The sequence below is a fragment of the Rhipicephalus microplus genome, chromosome 3 (genome assembly GCF_043290135.1).
Source record: "Rhipicephalus microplus isolate Deutch F79 chromosome 3, USDA_Rmic, whole genome shotgun sequence".
In the NCBI taxonomy this organism is placed as follows: domain Eukaryota; kingdom Metazoa; phylum Arthropoda; class Arachnida; order Ixodida; family Ixodidae; genus Rhipicephalus; species Rhipicephalus microplus.
In genome coordinates this window covers 250,964,591-250,991,051 of record NC_134702.1, presented here as the reverse complement: position 1 = coordinate 250,991,051, position 26,461 = coordinate 250,964,591, and the positions used below count along the sequence as shown (strand labels likewise).

At 45.8% G+C, this 26,461-nt stretch overlaps 1 protein-coding gene across 1 annotated transcript in view; it reads right to left on the bottom strand.

The window, feature by feature from the left end:
- Positions 1 to 26,461, bottom strand: part of LOC142803189 (testis-specific serine/threonine-protein kinase 3-like) — a 286,989-nt gene that overhangs the window by 34,079 nt on the left and 226,449 nt on the right. Inside the window, exons 7-8 of the mRNA XM_075888282.1 lie at positions 17,798 to 17,928; positions 7,455 to 7,549 (exon numbers count right to left, since the gene is read on the bottom strand). Of these exons, the coding sequence (XP_075744397.1) occupies positions 7,455 to 7,549; positions 17,798 to 17,928 (226 nt within the window). The remainder of the gene's footprint in view (positions 1 to 7,454; positions 7,550 to 17,797; positions 17,929 to 26,461) is intronic.

The window sequence follows — 26,461 nt, the reverse complement described above, 5'->3', positions numbered from 1 at the left end:
AAGGCGAAGATCAGAATGTCGCGCCTCGTGTTCTCTGAATGCGCAAGAAAACGTGATACGAGAACTATCGCGCTTCTGGAAAAAATAGCGAGACTTGCAGTCAGGTTCATATGTTCAAGATACAAAAAAAAAACGGACACAGTTACCGAGATGATAAACACATGTAAAGTGGACCTGCTTGTAATTAGGCCAAATAGGGACAAAACAAATTATTATTTCAGATTCTCAAGGGTAGAATAATTATTGTCACGGGATCGTGACGTGGGCGAAAGGAGCAGACTGCAGGTTGACTACCAAACTGTGTACTTGGGCAGAATTTCTGACGCCGTACAATGAAAATCAAAGTGTTGATTGATTGATATGTGAGGTTTAACGTCCCAAAACCACTATATGATTATGAGAGACGCCGTAGTGGAGGGCTCCGGAAATTTAGACCACGTGGGGTTCTTTAACGTGCACCCAAATCTGAGCACACGGGCCTACAACATTTCCGCCTCCATCGGAAATGCAGCCGCCGCGGCTGGGATTTGAACCCGCGCCCTGCGGGAAAATCAAAGTAGAGTAAGACACTGGCACTGACAGTGGCGAACAGATCGTCGGCCGTCGATCAACTGACAAGCGGTGAAGCGTGTCGGCATTTATACACGTGTCGTCGAAGGTTCTACCATTATCGCTAGTGGCCGCGTAGGTTCTATAATAACCTGTACTGTTAGCGAAGTGGACGTAATCTTAACGAAACGACCTACTATAATCGTGAACCTTCTAGAACAACGAGGCGCAGTTTGCGCTTAGCATTCCAGACTGGTTTTGTGGCCTAAAAGCGCATGAAAAATAAGTGTAAATAAGAAACGCGGGAGGCAATATTGATAAATTATGTACAGTGTCAATTTTTATGAAAGAGAACACGGCAACGCTTCGCCTGCGTGCTGGCAATTTCTGCAAGCACCTTCAAGCGGCAGCGAGAGCAACCACAGTCTCTTTTCGCGTCATTTAGCGGTGAGGAAAACAACCAATCGTTGCTGATATGAAACCAGCGGCAAGATTGCGACCCACACCCTCTTCAAGGTGATTACGTGATAGCCGGTAATCGCCTTGAAGGGGGAGGGGTTGTAATCTTGCTGTTCTATACCAGGAAAAAGTGGTTGTTTTCCTCGCCGCGAGATGACACGAAAAGAGACTGTGGTTGCTCTCGCTCCCGCTTGAACGCGCTGCCAGAAACTGCCAGCGCGCAGGCCACGCGTTCGCGTCTTCCCTTTCATAAACATTTACACTGTACATACGACAACCTAGTAGAAGTAGCAGAAAAATAAATCACAGCGCAGCAGTTAGAACATATGTCACCTGCACAAACGGCTTTCAGTATTCGTTTTGTCCGCGATGGTATTGAGAACTGGAATGCACTACCTGCAGTATTGCTCAGTGCACGAATGCAAAGGCATTTGAATATTTGCTTGACAACTGTGTTATCTGAAAATTGTTGGATGGTGCGTTCATCTTTTGGTCTTTTAGTCAAGGCAATGTCGATGATTTTTTTCTTTGTTATTGTTGACAGTTGACATTGCTTGAGTTTTTTTTAAACACTCTTCCCCTGGTTATGATTCGATTAATAGTAAATTTTTAGGAAATACTGTAGAAATTAGTTCCATCATATTAGCCAAGATATTCCAACAATCACTCGACACTTCTACTCTCCCATCTGAATGCGAAATTGGGAAAGTAGTTCCTATTCATAAATCTGGTAGTAAAAGTTCCCCTGCTAATTATCGTCCCATTTCCCTTACCAGTACGTGCTGTAAGCTATTAGAGCACATCATATTCAAAAACCTTGTAAATTTTCTTGAAAGTAATTCCTTCTTCATGTCATCTCAGCGCGGCTTTCGTAAATCATACTCCTGTGATACACAACTGGTATCATTTACTAACAGATTACACCGCATTTTGGACAACTCATCACAAGCTGATTGCATCTTTTTGGATTTTTCCAAAGCATTTGATAAGGTATGTCAAAAACTTTTACTTCACAAACTAAGCTAACTGAAACTTGATCATAACGTGTTTAAATGGATTGAATGTTTTCTCTCAAATCGCTCACAATTTGTTTACGCTAACGGGTATCATTCTTGTTTTACTGAAGTACACTCCGGCGTTCCTCAGGGATCGGTAATTGGGCCTCTCTTGTTTCTAATTTATATTAATGACCTCCCCTGCCACACTAAATCCAGAATTTATTTATTTGCTGATGATTGCGTTATTTTTCGTGAGGTAAATAACATAATTGATTCGTGTACTCTTCAATCAGACCTTAACACTGTTGATAACTGGTGCCATACGTGGTTAATGGAATTGAACATAAACAAATGTAGAGTCATGCGCGTGTCCCGCAGTGTTTGCAGTCAATTTAGTTCCTACTTAAACGACATACCTCTTGAATCTACTAACTCGTACAAGTACTTAGGCGTCCAGATAACATCCAATCTCTCTTGGGCAATGCACGTCGAACAAAATAATCAACAAAGCTAACCGTACGCTTGGGTACCTACGCCGTAACTTTTCCAAAGCTCCATCTTCATTGAAATTAGCCCTGTACAAAACATTAATACGACCTAAACTAGAATATGCTTCTTCGATTTGGGATCCCAGCCACATTAATTTAATTACATCGCTTGAGCTAGTTCAGAATAATTCCACACGCTTCATATTATCGAACTACAATCGCACTGCCAGTATATCTGCAATGAAAAATAATCTGTTCCTGCCTACCCTGTCACTTCGAAGAAAAGTTTCCCGCCTATCAACTTTTCATAAATTGTATCACCACCCCATCTTGCGCGACGAACTTCTTTTGCAACCCCAGTATTTTTCCAACCGTGTCGATCACTGTCACAAGGTTGGAATTATCACCTATCGTACTAACTCAGCTGCGCAGTCGTTCCTGCCTCGTTCTTCTCGCGAGTGAAACCACCTTCCCCTGAAATTGTTGCTATTAATGACAACCATCTTTTTCGTGATACCGTAGCTAACATTGTATACGCAGGACCTATTTATTGTATTTTTGTTTGTACGCTGACTTTTGCCTATATTCGTACTAACGCTGTATTTTTCCCTCCCCACCATGTACCATGTGTTATTCAATGTAATCCACTCCCCTCTGTAATGCCATTTGGCCCTGAGGGTAATATAAATAAATAAATAAATAAATAAATAAATAAATAAATAAATAAATAAATAAATACCAAGGGTTTATTTTATGTACTCTCTCCCTGTAATGACCCACAAATGTGGGTCAACAGTATGCTCGAGAAACTAAATAAATAAATGGTGTACTGATACGTGCAATCTATATGAGTGCTTGCAAGTTGCATCAGTGGGTTAAGAGAAGAGCACTCTGTAATAACAGGAGGCGCGGTGCACGTGAGCCCGCATTGCCATGAGTGTGCAGGAAAGGGACACAACCGTACGCTGCCTTGAAACCCCCAACCATGCTGGAGCTGATGTGACGCGTTTTCAAGGGTTCCAATCCCTCTTTCTGCCGGGCACCCATCAGTATCATTGTGATAGCAATTGTATAGGGCACTCGAGGCGAATTTTTATCATGACGCTTCGCATTACGTGCAGGGGTGACATATTTCTGCGCGTCGTACATTTTATGCGCGTGAAAAAGCTCGCGAGGCAGCCGCACCTGCCGTCTTCAATCGAGTGAGGGGAGGCGCGAAAAAGCTGGGATCGAACTTCACGTGACAATTTATAAGTAACGCGGGAGGAGCACAGCAGCGAGAAAGAAAATAAAAAAAAGGCAGATCTCACTTACAGTGAGAATCGATGATATGCGAAGCACGAATGAAAAATGTTGATATGTAACATTAAAATCAGCACAAGTTACGAGGTGGAGCTAAATGATGCCGTACATGACTTGCACCTCATGATTATCATGTTGGCATGTGTCATTTACCTTCATCATCTATTCACGTCACGTGATATCAAATTTAGTATATGCGGAGCTAGTGAAACGGCCACGAGCGCGCTACGAGCATGGAATATTTTCATGTTCCTATGTGACACGCATGTCAGGGTTATCATGATTGCACCAGTCGTATACTTTCGTCATCCATTGACGTCACGTAACACCAAATTTGGTGTATGCGGAGCTAGCAAAACAGCCGCGAGCGCATCATGAAGGGCCCAATATACTCCAGTGTAGCGTTGACGTGCGCGTACGCTAGGCACAGCCACGCAAAGTTAGCAAAACACGAATGCTCTATAGCCTGACGCCAGGCGCGACTAGCGTCCGTCGGCACGGCCCGACGGCAATGACACGAAATGCGACATGCTGCATTTTGCTCCGATACGTTTTCTAGAAAACACTGCGTTTCTCTCTTTTCGTGACGGAGGGACGCTGGACGCTCTGAAACGCGCATGCGTCAAAGCAACGCAGCGCGGCGCGCGCCTGCGAGTATATGGCAGTACTGGCGTCTGGCGTGGCAACGTTGGCGTGACGCGACGAAATGAACGCCGGCGAGCACGCACACCGCGTCACGTCGAAATGTATTGACGCCTTGACTGTGGCACATAGTCATGTTCTCAAGTGACACGCATTTAATAATTATCATGTTTCAACCAGTCACATACCTTCGTAATCCCTTGGCGTCAGGTTATACCAAATTTCGCATATGTGAAGCTAGCGAAACGGCCGCGAGCGCATCATCAGTGTGGCGTGTAGTCATGTTGTTACATGACATGCATGTAGTGATTATCATGTTTGGGTATGTCATTTACCTATTTCGTCCGTTCGCATCACGTAATACCGAGCTTGGTACATGTGAAGCTAGCGAAACGGCCGTGAGCGCATCAAGAGCGTAACATGTAGTCATGTTGTTACATGACACGCATCTCATGTTTATCTTGTTTGAGCCAGTATCGTACCTTTGTCATCCATTGACGTCCCGTAGTACCAAATTTGGTATAAGTGAAGCTAGCAAAACGGCCGCCAGCGCATTATGAGCGTGGCATGTAGTCATGTTGTTACATGACACGTATCTCATGATGATCATGTTTTCACCAGTCACATATCTTCGTCATCTATTCACGTACTGTAATACCAAATTCGCTGCATGTGACGCTAGCAAAACGGCCGTGAGCGTATCAAGAGAATGGCATGCAGTCATGTTGTTACAGGACATGCATGTCATGATATTTAGGTTAGGGTCTGTCGCTTGTGTTCGCCATGCAATTATGCCATACCATACGAGTTTTGGAACATGTCATGTGAACAAAACCACCGCAAGAGCTGCGAGACTTTGAAATGTAAATTATGACACTCATGATATACAAGTCATGATTTTCATGTTATGAATAGTGAATATGTTCTTCATACAGTCATGATATGCTATACCTAGTTTGATATAGATACCATTATTGAAATTGCCAGGAGAGCCAAAAGTCGTAGGCGGCTAGACAGACAGACAGACAGACAGACAGACAGACAGACAGACAGACAGACAGACAGACAGACAGACAGACAGATAGATAGATAGATAGATAGATAGATAGATAGATAGATAGATAGATAGATAGATAGATAGATAGATAGATAGATAGATAGATAGATACGCTCAAAGTCGCCGAAGTTCGCTAAGAATTGCTTCGCATTTAAAAACGCGTTTCAAACGCACTGCATTGAGTCGGTGGGAAGTCACGTTCAAGTCAAGGAGGTTGGGGCTCCGGTTGCTAGGGGCGAGGATAAGCGCGCGCGCGACCGCAGTTGTTGCTGACAGCTACCGACGCCGAAGCGTGACATGGTGGGGGCTCCAGTGGCTAGGGTCGCACGCACCCGCAGCTGTTACTATTGGAAAGGTTGGTTGAAAGATCCCGGCTGACGGCTCACATAGTCTTATTAAGAAATGCATTCGCATTAAAAAAAAAAACTTCAGTCGGCGCTATTGTTCAGTTTTATCTCTTTCTGTCGCGATTCACAAAACTATGATGCCTATGTCGCGAGTCACTATGAAGGCACATTATTAAAAATGTCGTCAATCAACCACTTTTAGTAAAATTACTTACATTCGTTGTTTGCAAGAGATTGGTTTTCAAGGAGCCCCATAAATATATTCGCATAGTTTGGTTCCATTCTTGTAAACATAAACTTCATGGATATCATAATCACTCCACGTAATAGAAAGCTGATAACTTATCGTTACAGAAAACCCACATATCGGCAGCAGTATCTTCATTTTAGTGGTAGTCAAGTTAAACACAGTAAAACTAAAGTATTCCTTACAGCCAAGCAGTTCGTTTTAAAAGTTATGCTCTTATAGACGCTAATTTTCTCGCAACTGTGAGCAACTTCGAAGCGCACTTGCAAAACAAAGTTAATTATTCAGCATAATCACAGACGCTCTCAAAAGCGCAGAAGAGCTCGATCGGTAAGATGTTCTGGAGACTAACGAAAAATCCGAAGAAACTTCACGTACTAACCAAATTTTGACACATGCGGCCTCAGCTCTGAATGTCAATCATATTTAAAATTAGCACTTCAGCATTTTAATGCAGAGGGAGCGGCTGAAAGAAGTTTTCACGGAAAAACCACGCGTGGTTTATCGGCAATCGCGGAAACTTCGCGATTTACTAACTTCATCTAACACCACACGTGATTAAAGACTGATGTCATCCTTGAAAAAAAAAACACGTTGCAAAGTGTGCACGCACATGACCAAATCTGAAACGGTATCAAATAACTCATCCAACGTCTTATTACCAATCAATGCTGACTACACATGTGGCAGTACCGATTTCGTCTATGTCTTAAAGTGTACAACTTGTCAAGCTTAATACATAGATAAAATGGAGACTAATTTCAGAATTCCTTTCAATAATCATCGTGCACATGCCGTAAGACTCCCTGATATACCGTTGTCCAAGCATGTCAGTACGCCTAGCCACAGTTTCTCTAAAATTATGGCTACCATTATCCCGTTCACTCTCGAAACGAACCATAATAGCGAAGCAAGGGAATCCTTCTTGATTCGTAAGTTTAATGCTATTTGTTGTGGTATCAATGATAACGTAGTAAAAGTTTGCTGTCTTGCAATAAAGTAAGATGCCTTTCAAATAATTGATTTGTTAATTTGTGCTGGTGTTTCTCTTTGCACTGTGTTTTTCCTTCTTTTTTTTTCATTCCGACATGTCCTGCCACCCACAAAGAATATTTCAAACTTGTATATTCATTGTACCTATCATGCTTGTCATCTGAACAGTCTTTTTCAACCGATATCATTTGGTATTTTATTTCGAATGTACTAGCTGCTGTACTGTTAGTTTGACACGTGAGCCCATAAAAGTGGCTTCAGTGTAATAGATCTACTTACTCTGATGAAGTCCGTGCCTCGGATAGCAGGTAACACTGCAGATTGCTGTGACGAGCAAGCATTCATAGAATGGGCGTCACCGAAGAGACTCACCTGGCCCTCCTGGTGGAGCATTCCGTGACACGGACTGTTCTTCAAGGCGGATCCTGTGTTGCGAAGCCTCGTACGCGTAGATCTTGCGATTAATCCTGCGTTCGCGGTCGGTACAGTAAACGCGGGGCATGCAAGTATCTTATTCGATTCCGCGCATTTTTCACTAGCTTGATTCAAAGGCGCCCGGATTGTTGGGAAGTCTCGATAATATACTTTACAGGTTTATCTTTTGTTATTTTTACTTGCATCAACGCCTTTAAATACCCGCCCTACGGGTAAACGCGCATCAATATTGCAGTGACACTGCTAATGACAATAACAATTCAAGAAAGTGGGTAGAGAACACAGACGTTAATTCCAAAGACATTAATTGATGCTCTATTTATACACACGTAGAATACAACTTTCCTAGTTGGCATTTCAGGCTCAATAATTTCAGTGCAAATGACCTTAGTGCCCTACAGTACAAAGTTTAGCCAGCGGTACGTTCACCTAATGTTCGTTTCGAGTTTTTCAAAATCAAGCCAGGTGCTCAGTCTAACTCATTGTTATTATTGGCTTCCCTGGCTTGGCACTGCTTGGACGTGTGAGACATTGCGGCTGAGCCTACCGTGGGACTCAGCTGCAACATTTGATACGGTGCATCCCTACTCCGTAAAAAATGGGGTGACCACAGGGGTACACGAGTGCACACGGCAAGTAGCTCAGAGGAAAAGTGCATTTGTCGTTAACTCGCGGTGAAAGAGGGATCGCTCAGATTGCTCGCAAAGAAAACTGTGGTGTCCCAAGCCTGCCCGAGCATTCTCACTCTCAGAATGATGCAGACATGCTTTTGGAGAGAAAGGGCCTTCGTTCTGGTGATATGGTGGTAGCTCTGACGCGTCTGATTGACTGTGAGTCCACTCGTGAGATTCAGGCAGCAGGAAGCACCAACGAGAGGCAAGTACACTGTGAAAGTGTAGGTGATGAGGCGCTTAGCTTAACACGAGAGGGAGAGGCGCTTAGCATAGCGCGAAAAGATGAGGCCCTTGTCATAGCGCGAGGTGACGAGTTTTATCAAGGAGAGACGTCTGAAGGCTAGCAGGCTGACTTAGCAAGTGTTGATTCTACCGTTGTTTCAAAAGCACCATTACCTATAAATGACGCTGAGGGCAAGCCTCGGCGTTATTCGTATTATAATATGTATTACGCTAGCCGCATTGAGTTTTGGAAGTCAATGCCCAAAGCACCGTACGTCATTGTACAAAGAGCCGAGGTTTTGAGCACTCCGTGTCACCCCGAAATAAAAAAAAAAAGGCGCCGGTGAAGACGTAAAGCGAGCGCGAAATCCTCAAGTTGCCAAAGGCGGACAGAAGTAGCTAAACGCAATGCATTACGCTCTCAGAATGCCAAGCAAATGGTTTGGCCACAGGGGCCGCTGAAAAAAGAATGATGTTCACGCCAGAGATCCGGGAAAGGCAAAGTGGAAATCAAACGTTTTAGAGTCCCGCAGAACGCGAGATTAGGCATGAAGCGTGTTGCGAAGGCCAAGAAATTAAGACGTGAAAGGGGCCGCCTCATTTCATTTTCTTTAGTGCAGGCTAGACGAAGGAGCTAAGGGAGAAGGCTTTTACGCGCTTCTAATGACAAAATCCCTCCCTCACCTTCACGAAATGGTAACGAACTGACCGGGAGGCATACAATGGAGAAGTGAAAGTGTCAGTATGACTGTTTGTAAGAGTTCATGACCGCAGAGCAAAGGTCACCGGCACTGAGTGCTCCAGTAGCTTCTGAGAGCTCCGCTCTTTGTGCCTGCGTCAGGATCTGTCACCTCGAAAACTGCCCTATGTGCGTTCCCCAAGAACTCGCCTAAAAGGGTGCCTGATAAAGTTTTGTACATTGTAAGGATGCTACGAACTTCTTTTGTGTCAAGTTTTCACGATTGTAATGAATTCAAATATTTGCATGTCATAAGCAAGGAGTGTCGATTTTTGTAAGTTTCGTTTATCTCATCATAAGTGCAGACATTGAAATAAATATTAAACTGTTTGTTTGCTTAAATTTAGCAAAAACTTGCTCTCGAGAACAGGGCTTTTGCACCGAATTTACCGCAGAAGTAGGTTGAATATGCTAGCTTCTGCTTAAATCTCCTGTTCTATGCAGTATGTTTGTTAGTATGCGCATCAGTGTAGAGCAGGTTTTCTTTTCTCTGTTGTGTGTTATCCATGCAAGCTGATGGTTAACAGAGACGTTGACTCAATATAAAAGCCTCTGTTAAACCTGCTGTTTTTTTTTATTTTGCAGTATATTTGTTGGTATGAGCCTCAGTGTAGAGTAGGCTTTCGTTTCGCTGTTTGTTTTGTGCGCAAGTTGATTTTATAAACAGAAGTAGGCTGAATGTAAAAGCCTACGCTTAAACTTAGTTTCTTTTTTTTTTGCAGTATACTTGTTAGTATGCCCATCAGTGTAGTGTACGTTTTTGTTTCTCCGTTCGTTTTACGTATTACGCGAAAGTTCAATTTTTAGTTTTACTTATGTGGTGAGAAGCGTAATTCCTTAATTACCTTCTTTTGGTCTGCCACAGCCCCTGTGAGTCCTAAAAGCTTTGAATCTCTCTGGTAAATGATACAAAACGTTAGGCTATCGATTTGCTTCGCACGTAGTAGGTATGCGTTTCTTATGGCTTTGTTAGCTGGTTCATGACTTTTACGAGCGAAAGCACCAAGTTTAAATTTCGGCGAGTTTTTACCAGAACTGTGACGCGGCATTTCTTGAGGTCAGTTCAGTGCTCTCTGTTTGTTTTGCCTCGGGTTGTGTGTGGTTAGTCTTCGACGTTTACTAGCCATGGCTCAGGTCCAGTTGATGGGTTCAGCCTACGTCATTGTCTACAAGGTAGCAGATCTGCGGTCTCCGTGCAGTGTTTTGTGCTGCAACCCTCTTCGAGACTTCCAGTGGCGGTAGACAGGCTAATATTTTATTTTTGTTTTATTTGTTTATTTGCACATACTGTAGCCTCAATGAGACTATTGCAGGAGTGGGAAAAAACACAAACAACAGGAACAAATAAACATTCATAAGCAGGCTTCCAAAAATTCTAAAGTGATAGGGAACGAACACTTCCGGGCAGCATATTCCAGGCTTCTTGAAAGAAAGTTGAAGAAAAAACGCTGCATTTCAACATGTCAGTGTGGGTGAAAAAAGGTGCAATGTTAAGAGCATGGTCACTCCTCGTACACAAAGGTCTGGAAAATTTGAGATATGATTCCAGAGTGCTTAAGCGAAAAGAATTATTTTGTTGAGCAAAAATTTTAGGCATTCGACATGGTGACGCTTCGCAGGTGTAGCGAGACCTTGCTGTTAAAGAAAATTTGTTGGAGTAAAATGCCTGTCATATCTCTTGCATAGAAAGCGCACAGCTTTTTTGAACAGATTCAAGTTTTTTGATAACACATTTCTTATGGGGGTTCCAAACCACACTACCATATTCAAGAATGGGGCGTATAAGAGTTTTGTAAGTAAGCAGCTTGGTTTTCTTAAGATGGAGCGTAAAATGTAAATAAACTTAACTCTTGAGGGCTTTGTTGCATGTGAAATCTATATGTTTGGATCATAATATATATGTTTCATGGGAATATCAAGATACTTATATTCGGATACCCTACACAGACTAACATTGTTAAACCCATTGTCAAAAGTCAACGGGCATGAACGCCTGGTAATTGACAAGATGACTGTCTTGAAGAAGTTAGTATTCATTTGCCAAGATTCGGACCAGCTACAAAAATGGGAAAATATTTGTTGAGAACGGCATGATCCAGTGGCGATTTAACAGCATGATAGAGGACGCAGTCATCTGCGAAAACGCGTATTCTCACGAAAGTGTGCAAAGGGGGGTCAATGATGTAAAGTAGAAATAAGAGGGGTCCTAACAAAAAACTCTGGCGAACTCCTCATAAAACCGGCATTGAAGGCCAGTTAGCAGAACTGAAGCACGAATATTGTGAACGCTGCAAAAGAAAGTCGGATATCCTGCCAACCAATGATACATTCTTCAGTATGACCCACAATTTGTGCAATAGTTTAGGATGAGATAAGAGTCAAATTCCTTGACGAAATCGATGAACATGGTATCAACCTGGTCACCTATGTCTAAAGAGCTGCTGATGTCATAAACAAATCCTGTCAATTGAGTATTGGTGCTGAAACCATGCTGGAAAGTGCTCAAAATATTGTCCGTTTCAAAGAATTTTATTATATGTTTGAAAATAATATGTGCTGGCATTTTACAAGGATGTGCTTTAAAGAGATGGGTCTATATTTGCTTAATCGTTGAGCAGTACCTGATTTAAATAACGGAAGGAAGAAATCACGTTTCCACGAGGATGGAAGTGTCGCTGACGAAAGGACTTTATTCAAAAAGTGTGAGATAACTGCTACATCAAAGAGCGTATCTAGCTAGGAAAGCTGTGGGGATGCCATCCTGACCGCATGATTTTTTGGTGTCCAAGTTTAAAATGACATTGAGTATGCCGTCAAGTGACACTGACGCATTGTAGATTCCAGGATGAAATTGGGAATGAAAAGCAGGAATTCCCGAGTTGTCGGTCGTAAAGACTAAGTGGAAGTAGATGTTCAATGCTGAAGCGATTATCTCTAGATCAGAAACTACAGCAATGTCAATTGTTATTATGTACGATGAAGAACTAGATGGTGGGATAGACTTCAAGAACTTACGGGGATTCGCTTTTATTAGCACCGGTAGAGTAACCCTGTAACAATGTGCTTTAGCAGCCTTCATTTTAGCAGAAAGTTCTTTCTTTAGCGCTAAAAAACTGTTGAAGCTTTGCTGAGACACCAGATGATTTTGATCGACGTAGCCTGGCCATACTACGTGACAAATGTAAGATATGCCTAGTCATCCATGGTAGGTCAGTTTACTCTGTTTTCAGAAAAATGAAACGATCAATACACTTACTGACAAGGCTTTCGAAAAAAATAGATAAGGAATTGACATCACTGGTATATTGCTTTCCAGCTCAAATTCTTGAAAAGAATCGCAAAGAGCGTCGGTAATTTCTTGATCATCAGCGTGGTAAAAATCACAAAACGTGCAGTAAGTGTAACGGCACTTTAGAACAATACCAGGAGCTGAAAACAATACAGCATTATGATCGGATATGCCATCATTAATATCACAATCAAAACCAAACATAGCTAAGGATGTAGTTAGGAAAACCACATCAAGGACACTCCCATTACGAGTTGATTGCTTAACGAATTGTTAACGCCGCATGACAACGAAATATGGAGTAGCTCTATTCCCATGGATACTTCGTGTCCAGTTACTGCCATAGATGGCCAGTTTATAGCAGGGGCATTAAAATCACCATTGTAAATAATGGTAGATGTTAAAGTAACATAGCTTCGGATAAATCGGTTGATGTTAGTTAAATGTTCGATATCAGAACCAGGTGGGTGGTAAACGATCCCGATAATCAAGGACATGTTTTTTAAGTGAACCTTGCACCACAATGGCTTAGTATTTGGTGGGGTAGAAAGCACAGAAAAGTTTAGCCGAGACCGTAGGAATAGGGCAACATCACCCCCTCTCCCCACCTCTCTGTCTCTATGAACCACCTAGTCGCCAGGGAGAGCTATTTCAGTATCATGGACTTCATCGTGCAGCCAATTCTCAGTAACGCAGATAATGTGTGTGGCGTAACAGGGGACCAGAGAAATAAACTTTGAATGATTACTGACAACACTTCTGGCATTTATATGTATTAGAGAAAGTTTATTGTGAGTGCCACTTGGCCAAGAAGATGTTGGCCCAGAGGTTCATTCAACAATTTAAGTTCCATCAGAGGAAGATCTTACAAGAGAACTAGATGAATTGTCCCAGTAATATCGCACTTTATCAATGAATAAAAGATCATAGCGGCGTTGTACGGATGAGTCATTATATTACGAGCGGCCTCCCCGACTTGGTGCCACTTGGACGCGTGAAACGTTGCGGCTGAGCCTGCCCTGAGTTCTTCTTGGTGAGCCCTCCCAGTGATGCGCCAAAAACAGCCATGACACGATAGCAGTACTTGTAATTTTTCAGTGCAGTCGGCTGCACTCGTCCAAGACGCTTTGAGCACGCCCGACGGACTGACTTCCTAGGAAGAGCTGTTGGCAGACGAGGCTGCTTGCTTTGTTCAACGTAACGCGCCGGGAATTTAGCCAATAGCTTGGGACTTATCGTCGGGTATATTTTTCACGCACTCCGTGGTGCTTTCATGGAGATCGTTTTTCACAAGCCGTGGCCCGACCGGCTTCACAGGCCCTATCGATGAGTCACCACTGTATCTGATCGCACAATTGATCTGCACGTACGACCCAATGACTTTGCACTGTTCTGTATTGTGCATAGTGTTTTTCCCTCGCCATGGGATTAACAGGCACGCCTCTTCCCTCTCTGCTGTGTTGGGAATGAGGCGGTGTTCCACCTTCCCCTCTTGGGGGTGGAAATGAAGGCGAGAAGTTAACTGCATGAACTGTTCTTGCCTTAATTTTTTCCCTGCAGAGGGAATCCTGGGAAGATCATGGCATAGAACGCGAGATCCAAGACGCTCCGAACAAGCTCCCAGGCGCTCCCATAAAACTTTAATCGAGAGCTTAAATGATGTCAACATCATCATAAAGCATGTTACCTGTGACGCACGTTACCAAAGCACGTTAGCACGTTACCAAAGCTGTGGACGAAACGGTCAAAGTACGAGCACAAGCCGATAAAGCTCCTAAGTTATTTGAGTGAATTCGGCTTCGGAAAGTCGGCCATGGCTCGAAGTTTGTCCGGGTTGGGGCAAATTCCAGCCTTTGACGCAACGTGACCAAGTATAGTAAGTTGGTGAGCCCCGAAGCGGCACATCTTCAGGTTGAGCTAGAGGTTTGGCTTAGTAAGACACTAAAAATTTGTGCGCAGACGGTCGACGTGGGTAGGGAAATCAGGAGACAATACGATAACGTCATCTAGGTAACATAAGCGTATCTGCCAGTTAAGGCCATGCTGTCCTTTATTCGTTCGAACGTTGCCAGTGCATCGCACCGACCAAATGGCATAACCGTGAATTCGATAAGGAAATCTGGCGTAACGAACACTGTTTTGGAATGGTCACACTCTGCCATCGCAACCTGCCAGTAACCTGAACGTAAGCCCAGCGAAGAAAAGAATTCGGCACCTAGTAGGCAATCAATAGCGTCGGCGATGCGGGGAAGAGGGCACGCATCTTTCCGTGTAATTTTGTTCAGTCGCCGGTAGTCGACACAAAATCTAATTGAACCGTCTTTTTCTTCACTAGCACAACAGGGGAAGACCAGGGGCTAGAAGATGGCTTGATGACACCGCGCTGAAACATATTGTCCTCCTGCTCGGCAACTACACTTCGTTCCTTGGGTGATACGCGCTAGGGGAGTTGCCGCAAAGGAGCCTGCGTTCCAGTGTAGATTGTGTGAGTGACTGTGTTAGTTTGACTCAGTGCCTTTTGAGAAGTTCAAATGAATCTCAGAATTTATGCAGAAGGGGTATTAACTGATCCCTTTGATCCGAAGGAAGCTCGCTGTCGATGGAAAGTTTGAAGATATACGAGGAGTGGTCATTCCGCGTAAAAAGAGTAGTAACAGGGTTCAGTTGAAGTTGCTGGCAAGAGTCGTGGGACTCAATAGGCATAATGACGTTGTCATCAACAGAAATGAAATAGCCCAGTGTTTCGTGAGCTCTTAAGGTGAGGGGGCATGAGCTAGGATTGCAAACGACAATTCTGGAAGTATCTTGGTGAGCTGGCAGAACGGCGTATAGCAGAGACGTACCATGGCGGCGACTGAAAACGTCAGATGGGGAGAACACAACGGTAGAGTCGGACAATGCAATGCAATTGAAGGGGACAACGATGGCGCTAAGAGAAGGAACACCATGTCGGAACCAGCGAGAAGCTTGCCAAGGTCAGTGCGCTCTTTGTCGGTAGATGACGCGTCAGAAAACACGAAAAATTCCACCTGCGCGCGAGCGCAGTCAATTACGGCGTGGGGGCACGACAAAAGATTCCATCCAAGTATCACGCAGTGGAAACAAGTAATCAACACGATAAACTCGATGTGGTACAGAACGTCCTGAACGATTACTCTCGCCGTACATGCTCCGACTGGTCGGATTGGTTGCGCACTCGCGGTATTCAGCAAAATGTCGGAAGGCGGCGTAGTTACTTTTCGTATCGAACGGCAGAGTTTTTGACTCATCACAGATACGGCGGCAACCGTGTCAACAAACGCAAGGGTTCGTAGACCTTCAACAAACACATCCAGAACGTTCGTGGGGGACGGGAGAGGACTTCTACAATGCGACGCTTTCGCAGCTCGTGCCTCCGGAGCTGCGACAGTCAGTTTTCCGTCTCTACGGGATTAGGTCGGTCACGCAGAGGGGACAGAGAACGGTAGCGGCCTGGTGAGGATGAGCGACGGGGACCGAATGGTCGGCAGTCGGCCGGAGGGCGGTGGTCTAGTTCTGTTGGTGAGGGGTCGCGTTCCACTGATTGTCGGTCGCATTGACGGTGCAGTTCTGGTGTCGCGTTGTACGGGGCCGGGAAAGAGTTTCAGAGTACCTCGGAGCTGCAGCTGGGCCCGTTGTGAAGCGCTGGCGACAGAAGCGCGCCACGTGACCTGGATATCCGCATGCGTAACTGATTGGTCGTTTGTGAAGTGTGCGCCAAGAGGTTTCGTTAGAGCACTGCTATATTGCTGGAAATGGCGTCGTTGGTACTCGTACATGCTAGGGAGTCGGCCCAAGTGGTCGTGGCGGAGTAACAGCAAAAGCAGCGTAAGTAAATGGCGCGGTGGCGGGTGCTGTCTCAGAGACGGACGGCAGTGCCTCAGAGACCTGCGCCTGTATTACCTGCCTGATGGTGGGCGCGAGACGCTCAGAAGAGGGTTCTGTTGCCGGTAGGTGCGACAGGCACGAAAGTAGTCGGGCCACCTTTTCGCGCACATATCGTTTTATTTCCGACATTATTGTGCTGTGGTCTCCACCCAGGGTCGATGCCGCGAGAGTTTCCTCGGTAGCCGCTGGCCGCCGTGTCATGACCCGTTGTTTGTGCAACTCCTCGAAGCTCTGGCAAAGAGTGGCGAGTTCAGACACGGTACGTGGGCCCTTGGCCAGCAGCATCTGGAAGGCTTCGTCGTCTATCTTCTTCAAGATGTGTTTGATCTTGTCTGCTTCGATCATTGAAGGGTCAAGGTGCTTGCACGAGTCAAGCAAATTCTCGATGTAGCTTGTGAAGCCTTCTCCCTGAAGCTGTGCGCGTAGGCGCTGTTCGGCACGAAGCATGCGTACTTAGAGGCGACCGAACACATCGGTAATGCGTAGCTTAAAAGCACCCCAAGTGGCGAATTTTGAGTGGTGGTTGTTAAACAAGAGACTCGCTACCTCTTTCCGGTAGAAGGGTACATATTGCAGCTTCGAAGGGTCGTTCCACTTGTTGCTTGCGCCTACCTTTTCAAATGTCGACAGCCAATCTTCTACGTCTTGCTCATCAGTAACGTCGAAAAAAGGTGGATCACGCACGAGTAGCGCAGTGGGCACGATGCCCATCGGAGGCTGGGTCGTACCTAGCTGGGTGTTTTCTTCAGCCATTTCTTGGATGGCAGGTAGTTTCCTGTTGCGGAGTTCTAGGTTGAGTTATCCCGCGCCTCCACCCCTCTGAAACGGTTTTAATTGGCGTAAGTAGTACTTGCACAGAAGGTCTATTGATGCGAAAAGCGGGCGGCAGCAACCGACCCAAACATCAAAGCGCTCGGGGCAACATCTCGCACTCGGCTCCACTCGCTAAAAGCTTTCCCCACTGTGGCATATAATCTTCTTCCTCTCTACACCTGTAAATAAAGTTCTTAATATCAGCCCGGCTACTCTCTTCGACATCTCCCCAAGACATCGGCCAGCTTCGGTCCTATGGGCAGACTTTTGACTACATCAAGGGGTGACCGCGGTGGGATGCCATTAAACCGTCGTATACATCACACACGCTTTAAAAATAGGATGCAGTGGGAATATGAACCTGTTCATTACATTCTGTCATTTGAGTTGCTGCTGATGTTTAAAGCCGATCTGGTGTCCTTTAACGTGCACTAAAATCGCAAGTACACACGAGCCTGTAGCATTTGACCTCCATCGAAACGTCGCAGCTACAGAAGGGATCGAACCCGTGACCTTCAGTTATGCTGCTGGGCGCTAAAACCACTACAACACCACAGCCGACGAGGAGGCGATTTCGACAGCTCCGGTATTGCAGTTAAGATAAATGGCAGCCGCTTTGGATGTATTGTTTACTCACTCCTTGAATGGGCTAGGATATCTCTTGATCCAGGGGTGGCGTATGACGCGTCCCATCGAAGCACGCAGTGTCACTACAGGTTCCAACATTCCACGTATTAGATTCTTCAGCTCTTGACTCAGCGGCAACACCTGCGTCATTGTGCGCAATTCTTCAAAAACAAGTCTTTTACTAGAACAAAAAACTGCCTTGATAAGACTTTCTAAACGCAAGCCAATACGCCAGACAAGATACAACATCGAATGTGCACCCCGGGATATTGAGGAAAAAGCATTTGGTTGATGTGTTGGCTCTGCTGTTTGCGAGATATTGCTATACATGCAGTTTGCTTTCGGACTCGCAAAGCTTCGTGAAAAATCCATGAAGCCTTCTTCAAGCGAGTGATGACGCCACGCAATGACAGCATCATGCGACGTCATATACCTCTAGCATTTATGACGTCATCGCGTTACACCACGACTTTACTACATTGTTTCATCGTAGAACAGTCAAAAGTGCGCTTTTGCAGGAGGCAGTGCAACACCACCCGAGGCGCACCAGCAAAGAGGAATGGAACACATCCCACTCGATCAGTAACATTCCCACAGTAGTTTACTAAGCTGCGTCTCTCGCACAGCAGCTGGTTATCTCTTGCGCGAAGTGTGGTCATCGATTGTAAAACTCACATGTCTTACCAACTGTGTGGCGAGCTGTTCCTTTTAAATGCCAATTAAATTACTACATGCTGCCAGCATTTTCAGTTCATCAACTAACACGTGAAACTTGCGCCCCAATGCCGACAACTTGCTGAATTTGGTAGAGTGAGATCAGCCAAATTAGCCAGATAACATGGCAGGAAGCTGTGGGAACTTCTCTGATCCTAAATTCACATGTATTAGAGACTGGCCTCGGAATTACACCTGACCACAACGTTTTGACTTTTCTGCTAACCGGTCTGGTCACAGTGAAGTTCGGCTTCCTTCTCCTGTGGTGCAAACCGAGAAAGCCGGCTTTCCTATGTCGCTGCTGTGAGTGTTGTAGTGGGTAAATACCGCACGTTTGTTCACGATGGGCACTCTGCACATTTCTAAATTGATCTCCCTGCAGCTCGTGAGCTTTGCGTGCCCCTTTCTCCGAAGCACTTCAATTACTATATGTATTGCATGCGTTTGAAATGAGAGAATTTTTTAAATTTTCTTTTGTAGTCGTTTTCAAAATCATTTCACCGTAGGGCAGGGTAGACAAAAATAAAACACTTCATCATATATTCTAAAGCGAAATAGGCTTCCGATGTGTTAAACTCGACGATCAACAATATTATCCTACAAAAATCAAGTTGCAATATATACCTCAGAGGTAAGCGCTCCCGAATCTCGGTGGGTTTCAAAGACAGGGAAACAGTCTAAGATATTCTGTGGCCTTGACAATGTATTTTTTCAGTTCAAGTGTTTTCAATGGTTTTTGGCACCTGTATGCACCCTGTGAATCAGACAAAGTGTTGTTCGTGTGTTCCTTTCGCCAGGTATTGTCCCGATGAGCACAGCCACAGTATTTGTGGATACCGAAAAAATGTGATTTGGTCGAACAGCCTTCGCAGAAATAGCGAGGACTGTCGGCGTTAAAACTGGCCTCTTGACACTGGTTGAAACGTACACAAAAAAGGAGCCACAGTTTACACAACGGTATTTACCAATCTAGGAACACCATTGCGCAGAAATTTGAGCTGGTACACCGCGTCACCAGCGTCAATATCTATATTACGCCAACTCCGAGTTGTCTGGCCAGCATGCGCACTTCATAATTCTTTTTGTGCTGGCAATACTGTTGAAAAAAACAAAGATGGATACGCCTAACAGGATCAACGAAAGACTTTGGCTTGGTGCAGTGCTGAAGTTTCTTGATTTTTGCGTCGGATAACGTTGCTTCGTCGAAAGCGGAAGAGAGCTGGCCGCGCACCACATCAATCTCGTCGGCATAAATGAGTTCATTCGCGAAACAGCGCAAATAGTAGCGCTGTCTGTGGAAACACCGATCCTCTTCGGTGAAGCGCATCAGATTTACTTTAAGTTCAAGAACCTGTTTGAAGAGCCCGATGTTGAAGAAGGCTGTTCACGAGTTGTTGGTCTTTCTGAAAGGTCCAAACAGTTGTGCGCTTCGTCGCTTCACTGCAGCAGACAGGCCTTAAAGGGGCACTGACATCAAATTTCAAGATCGAGACGTGCCCATCATTCGATCACTTCGTATGCATAGGTCTCGTTCGCCAAATTTCAATGGCGTCCGTCGCGTCGAAGTTGTTTTATTTCGACGTGGAACAGCGCAAAAAAGCTAAGGAGAAAAAGCCAAAAATTGAGTGCCCTGCGACATCGACACTAGTGCTACGTGTTCGGTATGATACATTCCACAGTTACCATCTTGTGTGACGATTCTCTAGTAACGATGACGTCGACGTTCTCTGAGTGTTTTGGAGCCGACTCCCAGCCATGCTCTCTCTAGTGGCTCTCCCTGCTGTGTTGAAGCGTGCGTGTGATTCATCGTGTCACATCGACTGATTTGCGTTGTGCTCCACTGCCTGTGAATACAATCATTCAGAGCGACAATATGTGCCAGAATGTCGGGAACCACTGCGTAGTGAGAACCTGTACGTCGAGGCGTGGAAAAAGTGGGAAGTGCGCGGCGTTTCATGCCTTTCCAAGCCACGAACCTCAACGCATCCAGTGGGTTGACTTCGTACGTGCCGTTGGACCGAGGGACTAGATGCCTGTGAAGAGCAGCCACATTTGCTCCCTTCACTTTGTGGCAAGCTGCTACAGGGTAAATCCTGTGTTGGCGAACCAGTTGGGCAGAACCAGTTAAGCAGGGAGGCCTCTTCTCGAGGCCGGGGCTATTCATACTATGTGCCCTGCTGGAGCTGCAAGCCGCGATTCACTCGCCAAACATCCGCGACATGAGGTGCGTAGTTGGTGTTCCTGAGCTCCGACAGTACGGCCGGGACTGATAAATACATTGCATTTAACGCGGTGCTTGAAAAGCAAGGATTGTCGCGAATCGTGGCAATATCCAATTCAAGGTCGATGTCATCATCACTTGCCGATATTGACGGCGACGAAGGCGAGGACGACGATGTTGGCGACAGAGGCATGTCTACGCCTTCATAGACACAGCTGGACTGGCTGCACGTGCGCTGGAATGCCAGTGTGACGTCACCATTTTTGTGAGAGCGGCATCAGCTGTGCAGCGGCCACGACGTGGCCGCGAGGTAGCGCTGTCAGCACTACAATTTGGCGGGCTTTCCACCCGTTTTGAACTGCGTTAGATAGCGAATACATTAATCAATAATACAGATACTCATTCGTCTCTGAAATGTGTTTTAGGTCGCGCATCGCTACTTCAGGGTCAATAGCTACTCGTTTACGCAAAAATCTTGACATGAGTAAATTTCATATCATTGCACCTTTACTAGTTTTCGAGGTAAGTCTGTGCTGCAACATGTGCTGCCAATCGCAAGTATCCCATTGAATTCCATTGTCCCGTGAGAAGCTGACTACGCATGCCATTCACTTTATTGCAGAATGAAGCTATATTGGTTCAGTGTATTCTGAGACAAGGCTAATTGTAGATTCGATTGTAATGTGGCATAAGTTTGCTGCTTTCATTTTTTTCAATTGTCCATGTTATTAGGTTTCTAATAAAACTATGGAACATCTGCCCGAAGGAAACCGTGATGGGATGCGAAGCAGCAGCGATGCGCACGGCGTTCACCCTGTTGAAACCGGCGTCAACGCGAGTGTTGGAAAAACGGTTTAGAGTGAAACTCGGTGTAGCGCTTACTGGAGTAAACGTTTGTTTGAAACTCCACGACAAGGGAAGCGCGACCCGTTAAAGACGCTTGCACTCGTCTACCTTGGGTCGCATCTCGTCGGTGTTACCCGCGCGCCCTCTGTATTCTCAAACGCAACCTGTGTTCTTGACTCGCACCTCGTCTGTGTCGCTGGTCTTCCACTGCCGACGCTTGCGTTCCGCTTCCCTGGCTCACGCCTTGTCGATGTTGACGTCGCCGTTCGCTAACGCGATTGCTTTCACTAACCCTCGCAACGCCGGCGACAGCAGGGAAAAGTACGGGTACACCAGCGGGAAGGATGCCGCGAGGGCGAACCGCCCGCCGGCGCGATAACGCGGCAAGCAGCGGAGCGCTGTCCACATTGTCGGCGCCGTGACATTCCCTTGCCCGCGGCTTCCTTTCGCTCATAGATGGAGTGAGGTAGCGCGGGAGAGACGATGTATACGTGAGGAATGGGCTCGAGCATTGCGAGCGGTGGAGATGGTGAAGCGAGAGAAAGCTGACACACTTCGAGCGCGCGGCAGCCGAGCGAGAGAGACGTCAGTGCGTACTGCTGGGATGGCGTGAGCTCCTGTGTAAATCGATTTACAAAGCTGAAATGCTGTGCAAAATGTTGGTTGAAGCTACAATTTTGGTGGAACAGACAGGACAGTTCGAAAATTTTATTACACGTGACGGGGCGTCATGGAATAAAAGAATGTGGACGCTAACAGATATTCAGGTAACTGAAAACATAACTGTCTAAAAGGCACCACCCTGTTGATAAAAATAGGAGTCTTCGTTTTCTGTCACGCTTTCCTCTCTTGATGAATTGCCTCTCCTCCTGAAAGGTGAATCTGACACACCAAACGGCCGGGTACAAATTTTTGCATTGTTTGTTTATATGTGAGTGCGTAACTTCACAAACAACTTCTTTTTGCTTTTTTTTTAATACTGCTGGTGCCCATGTACATCCTCTGTGAGGCGTTCAACCTTAACAGAGAGAATGTCACTCTGAAAAGCCCAAGTTGTCAACTAGTGACCTGAATGCTAGCAGTTTTGAGAAAATGCGAGTTGCACTCGCTTAACAGCTTTCGGCTGACGAAATGGAAGGCGAGAGAGATAGCTAAAAGCAGAAAACGGCAACTTTATTTGTCTGGGTCGCATTCCTGAACAACCACTTTTGGAAGACGACTGTTCTAGTGCTCAACCGCTGAAGGCAGAAATGAGTCTTGCGTTCGCAACACAACCGAAGGAAGACGCGACAGCAGGCCTAGTGTGACGCCTGCAACGTCCGTTTTGTACAGCGACTTTAACAAGACGACAGCGAACTTTAACAAGACGACAGCCAAGATAGCCGCCCCGCCTCGGTGGTCTAGTGGCTAAGGTACTCGGCTGCTGACTAGCAGGTCGCGGGTTCAAATCCCGGCTGCGGCGGCTGCATTTCCGATGGAGGCGGAAATGTTGTAGGCCCATGTACTCAGGTTTGGGTGCACGTTAAAGAACCCCAGGTGGTTGAAATTTCCGGAGCCCTCCACTACGGTGTCTCTCATAATCATATGGTGGTTTTGGGACGTTAAACCCCACATATCAATCAAGCAAGATAGCATCACTGCCACAAATGAGACAGCCCAGAGCATCGCACAGTGAAAAGGCTGGTGGTTCAAGGGTTAATCAAGCGAAGTCAAAGAAAACAAGCAAAATTCTTGAAAAGGAGCTGCTCGAAAACATCGTGGAAGATTCGCATATCGAATGTTTGAGACAAAAGAAACCAATCAACGAAAACATCATTTCACCGAAGGTGATGTGTTCAGAAGCATGGGCTTGAAACAAGCGTGGAAAGCACCGACAGAAGAGCAGGCGCAGGTGGAAACCCGGATCGTACGACACTGATTGCCCTGGACTTGGTAAAAGTACTCGTGCACAAACAGCATGGGATTAAACGTGGGCGCATTAAAAATTTTCATCACCGCAGGTCACTTTCTAAAGATGGCGTAGTCCATTGATGTAAATCCTGAATACCCAATGGCTCAGAGCTATTGAGGCCTGTACGAAAGTTTTACCAATCAGAACTTGCCACCTGAGGTCCTGGGGTGTGTTAAATAGTAGAAAAAAGGAACAATGAAGTGAGGAGTGCATGGAACGTTCGGCGCGTGTATCGGATTTAAATAATTTAGGACAGACAACAATGGGCGCGTGTAACGGTTCTCTGGGCAATAAAGTCGCCCAATTTCTCATCTTTAAAACGAGGAGGTTTCCTTTTTGCACAAAATGAGCACTAGTTCAATATTTCAGCGTTAGTAGAAAATCTAGTCCACGAAACAGATTTGCAACTCGAAGGGACTGCCAACTGATTTTTCCGACCCAGTTTTTCCTGGCGCCACCAATGTCTTACCTTTCGCAGTGTTAGTAGCTGTCGTAGTTACTCCTAAAAGCACGTAGTTCTTTTATAAGCAGCATGTTTCGATTTGAAAGGCTCTGAACACCGACTTGCATTTTTGTTCAGCAACGCTGGAAATTGATAGCAAGGCCGATAGCCCTTCTAGCAACTTGTGCATGCCATCATGGTTCTGCTTTTCAGGAGTTCGTATAACTACGCTTAACCACGTTCATTCTAAGCTTTAAAACTATTTATTAAATTAACAAACTGTTTCAATAAGACGTTGTTCCTTTATGCAGTTTCCCTGTATTTGTACCGCGTTGCGTGCGCCTGCACCCAAGTTGTGTGCGCCTCTGTCGTAGATGGATTGTCCCGTCATCGTTACTTTATCGACACACGAGCCAAACCAAGTCACCAGAACGTCACTGCGCGTCATTTTTGAGACAAAGTGTAGGTAAAAAAAAACCACGTCACCCTAAAATCTTAGCGACGTGGAAACTACGCGCACGCTTTCATTAGCACGTAGAAAAGTTTCTCCAGGCACGCTGAGGAGCACAAAATCATTACGTCATGGGAAGGCAGCGCCACTTTGGTACGAATTCTGGTATATTCAATTGAAAAGAAGTGCATGGCACCGCATACAAAAAGGTTCAGCCAGTGCCGACACCTGGTGCGGCAGGTGTAGCTAGGTGTCTCGGCACCCGATTCGGGGTGCAAATGCAACGCATCAGCAGCGCCACCGCTTAGTGTAAATCCACTACTGAGGTGCAAACAGAGAACACCTATCATCTGCTGCTCGGCTACGTAAGTCGTCGTGAGTATTGTGCGCCAACACATTTGCAGCTCCTGATTTGTCAGCATAGAAGGACTCCCAGATTGCCATGTAAACAGCTGAATCCGACCGCGAAGACGAGAAAGGGCGCGGTGTTATGCCAAATCGGTGCTCAACTGGTGTGCAGCGATCGTAACCGCACACCTTAGTACTACGAGGAAGTTGTGGTTCGTTAATTTGACCACGACTTCAAGCTCCTTTTTGCCGATGTTTCCGAAATTCTTTTTATCTTTATCAATAAAAAAAACCTCGTCTTTTTTTCGTTCCATAGCACTTCGTTAGAGTCGTCACGACGTGCAGGACCTTGCTAAGCGCTCTGAGGTCGCACGAGGCAGCTGCTGCAGGGGCCGCTTGCGTCGTCGCATCGCGTGATCTTGCGACGTTTTCGGTGTATCACGCCCGTTTGTCGAGTCAGTGATGGCAAGTTGGCCCGACGCACATACAACCCGCAATGTTCTGCCATCTCAAAAAAAAGATGAAAACGATGGATAACGAAGAAATGTTGCGGTCGTGAATCTGAGTGAACTTCTCAAGATTGCTATCAATTCGGCACAATTACCCGCTGTAGCGTCGAGCTCGCCGTCGCCGGCCAGGATTATCACGCCAAGATTGTCCACAATCGGAAAAATTTCCGTCGGTATACCGTCAATGTCTGCGACGTCCCACAGGTGCGTCTCAAGGTGTTGTCTGCTAGCGCGCGACATAAAATGTACAAGGCTGCACCAAAAAGCTGCACCATGGCTACACCCTCGCGCTAGAAGGTGCAAGGGTTTGCGGCACCACGGCGACACCTAACCAACACTCTGTACAATCGAGGATGCAGGTGCAGGATGCGGCGCTGCACCTTGGAGAATCGAGGAACGAGGTGCAGCGCACCATGAAAAGGTGCAGAAGGTGCAGAGTACCTAGGGTGAATCAAATAGACCTTACTATAACGCTGGCCTATATGTAAATTTTTATGGAGTAATATCTTTTACTATAAAGGAGCAAACGATATTTCAATACTAACAGAAATATTGTTGACCACGTGCACTATGTTACGGTCACGTCACAGAACAACTCAAATTAGTGAAGTTTCCGTCACCAGGTGGCGCCGCTGGCTGTTTTCACGATCTTCAATGCAGAAACTCCACTTCTCGCAGCAAAAAAATGGCAGATCCCACGTACTGTGGGAACCTAGGATATGCGAAGCACAAATGAAGAAGGTTGATATGTCACTGTCACGGACGGCTATTTTTAGCGGCACTGCGTCACGGCAATTAACGGGCGCCGTACTCCCCGACTAACCGTGAGAACGGCGGCGCATGAAAGGGAACCGAGAAGTGCAAAATGGGGTGCTCTTCTTAGAACGTGGCCGCCGACGGTTAATCCTTTTGTAACTGTGGCGGCGTCTGCAAGGTCGTAGAAGGCCGCAGTATACCCCGAACAAGGATTAGACTCCAAGACGCACCGGCTGAGAGCCAAACGGTTTGACCGTTCCCACAGGGAAAAGCGTGGAAACGCTCTGGTGGCCAAGCCGTATGACAGCAACCCGACAGGTTGTCACTCTCGCTAGTTGCGGGCCCTCTCTCAATTAAAAAGGGGTGGGGTCAAAATATTTTTGGGGCGGAGTTTCCGTCAACTAAATGCACATGATTGGACCCATGTAGAGGTCTC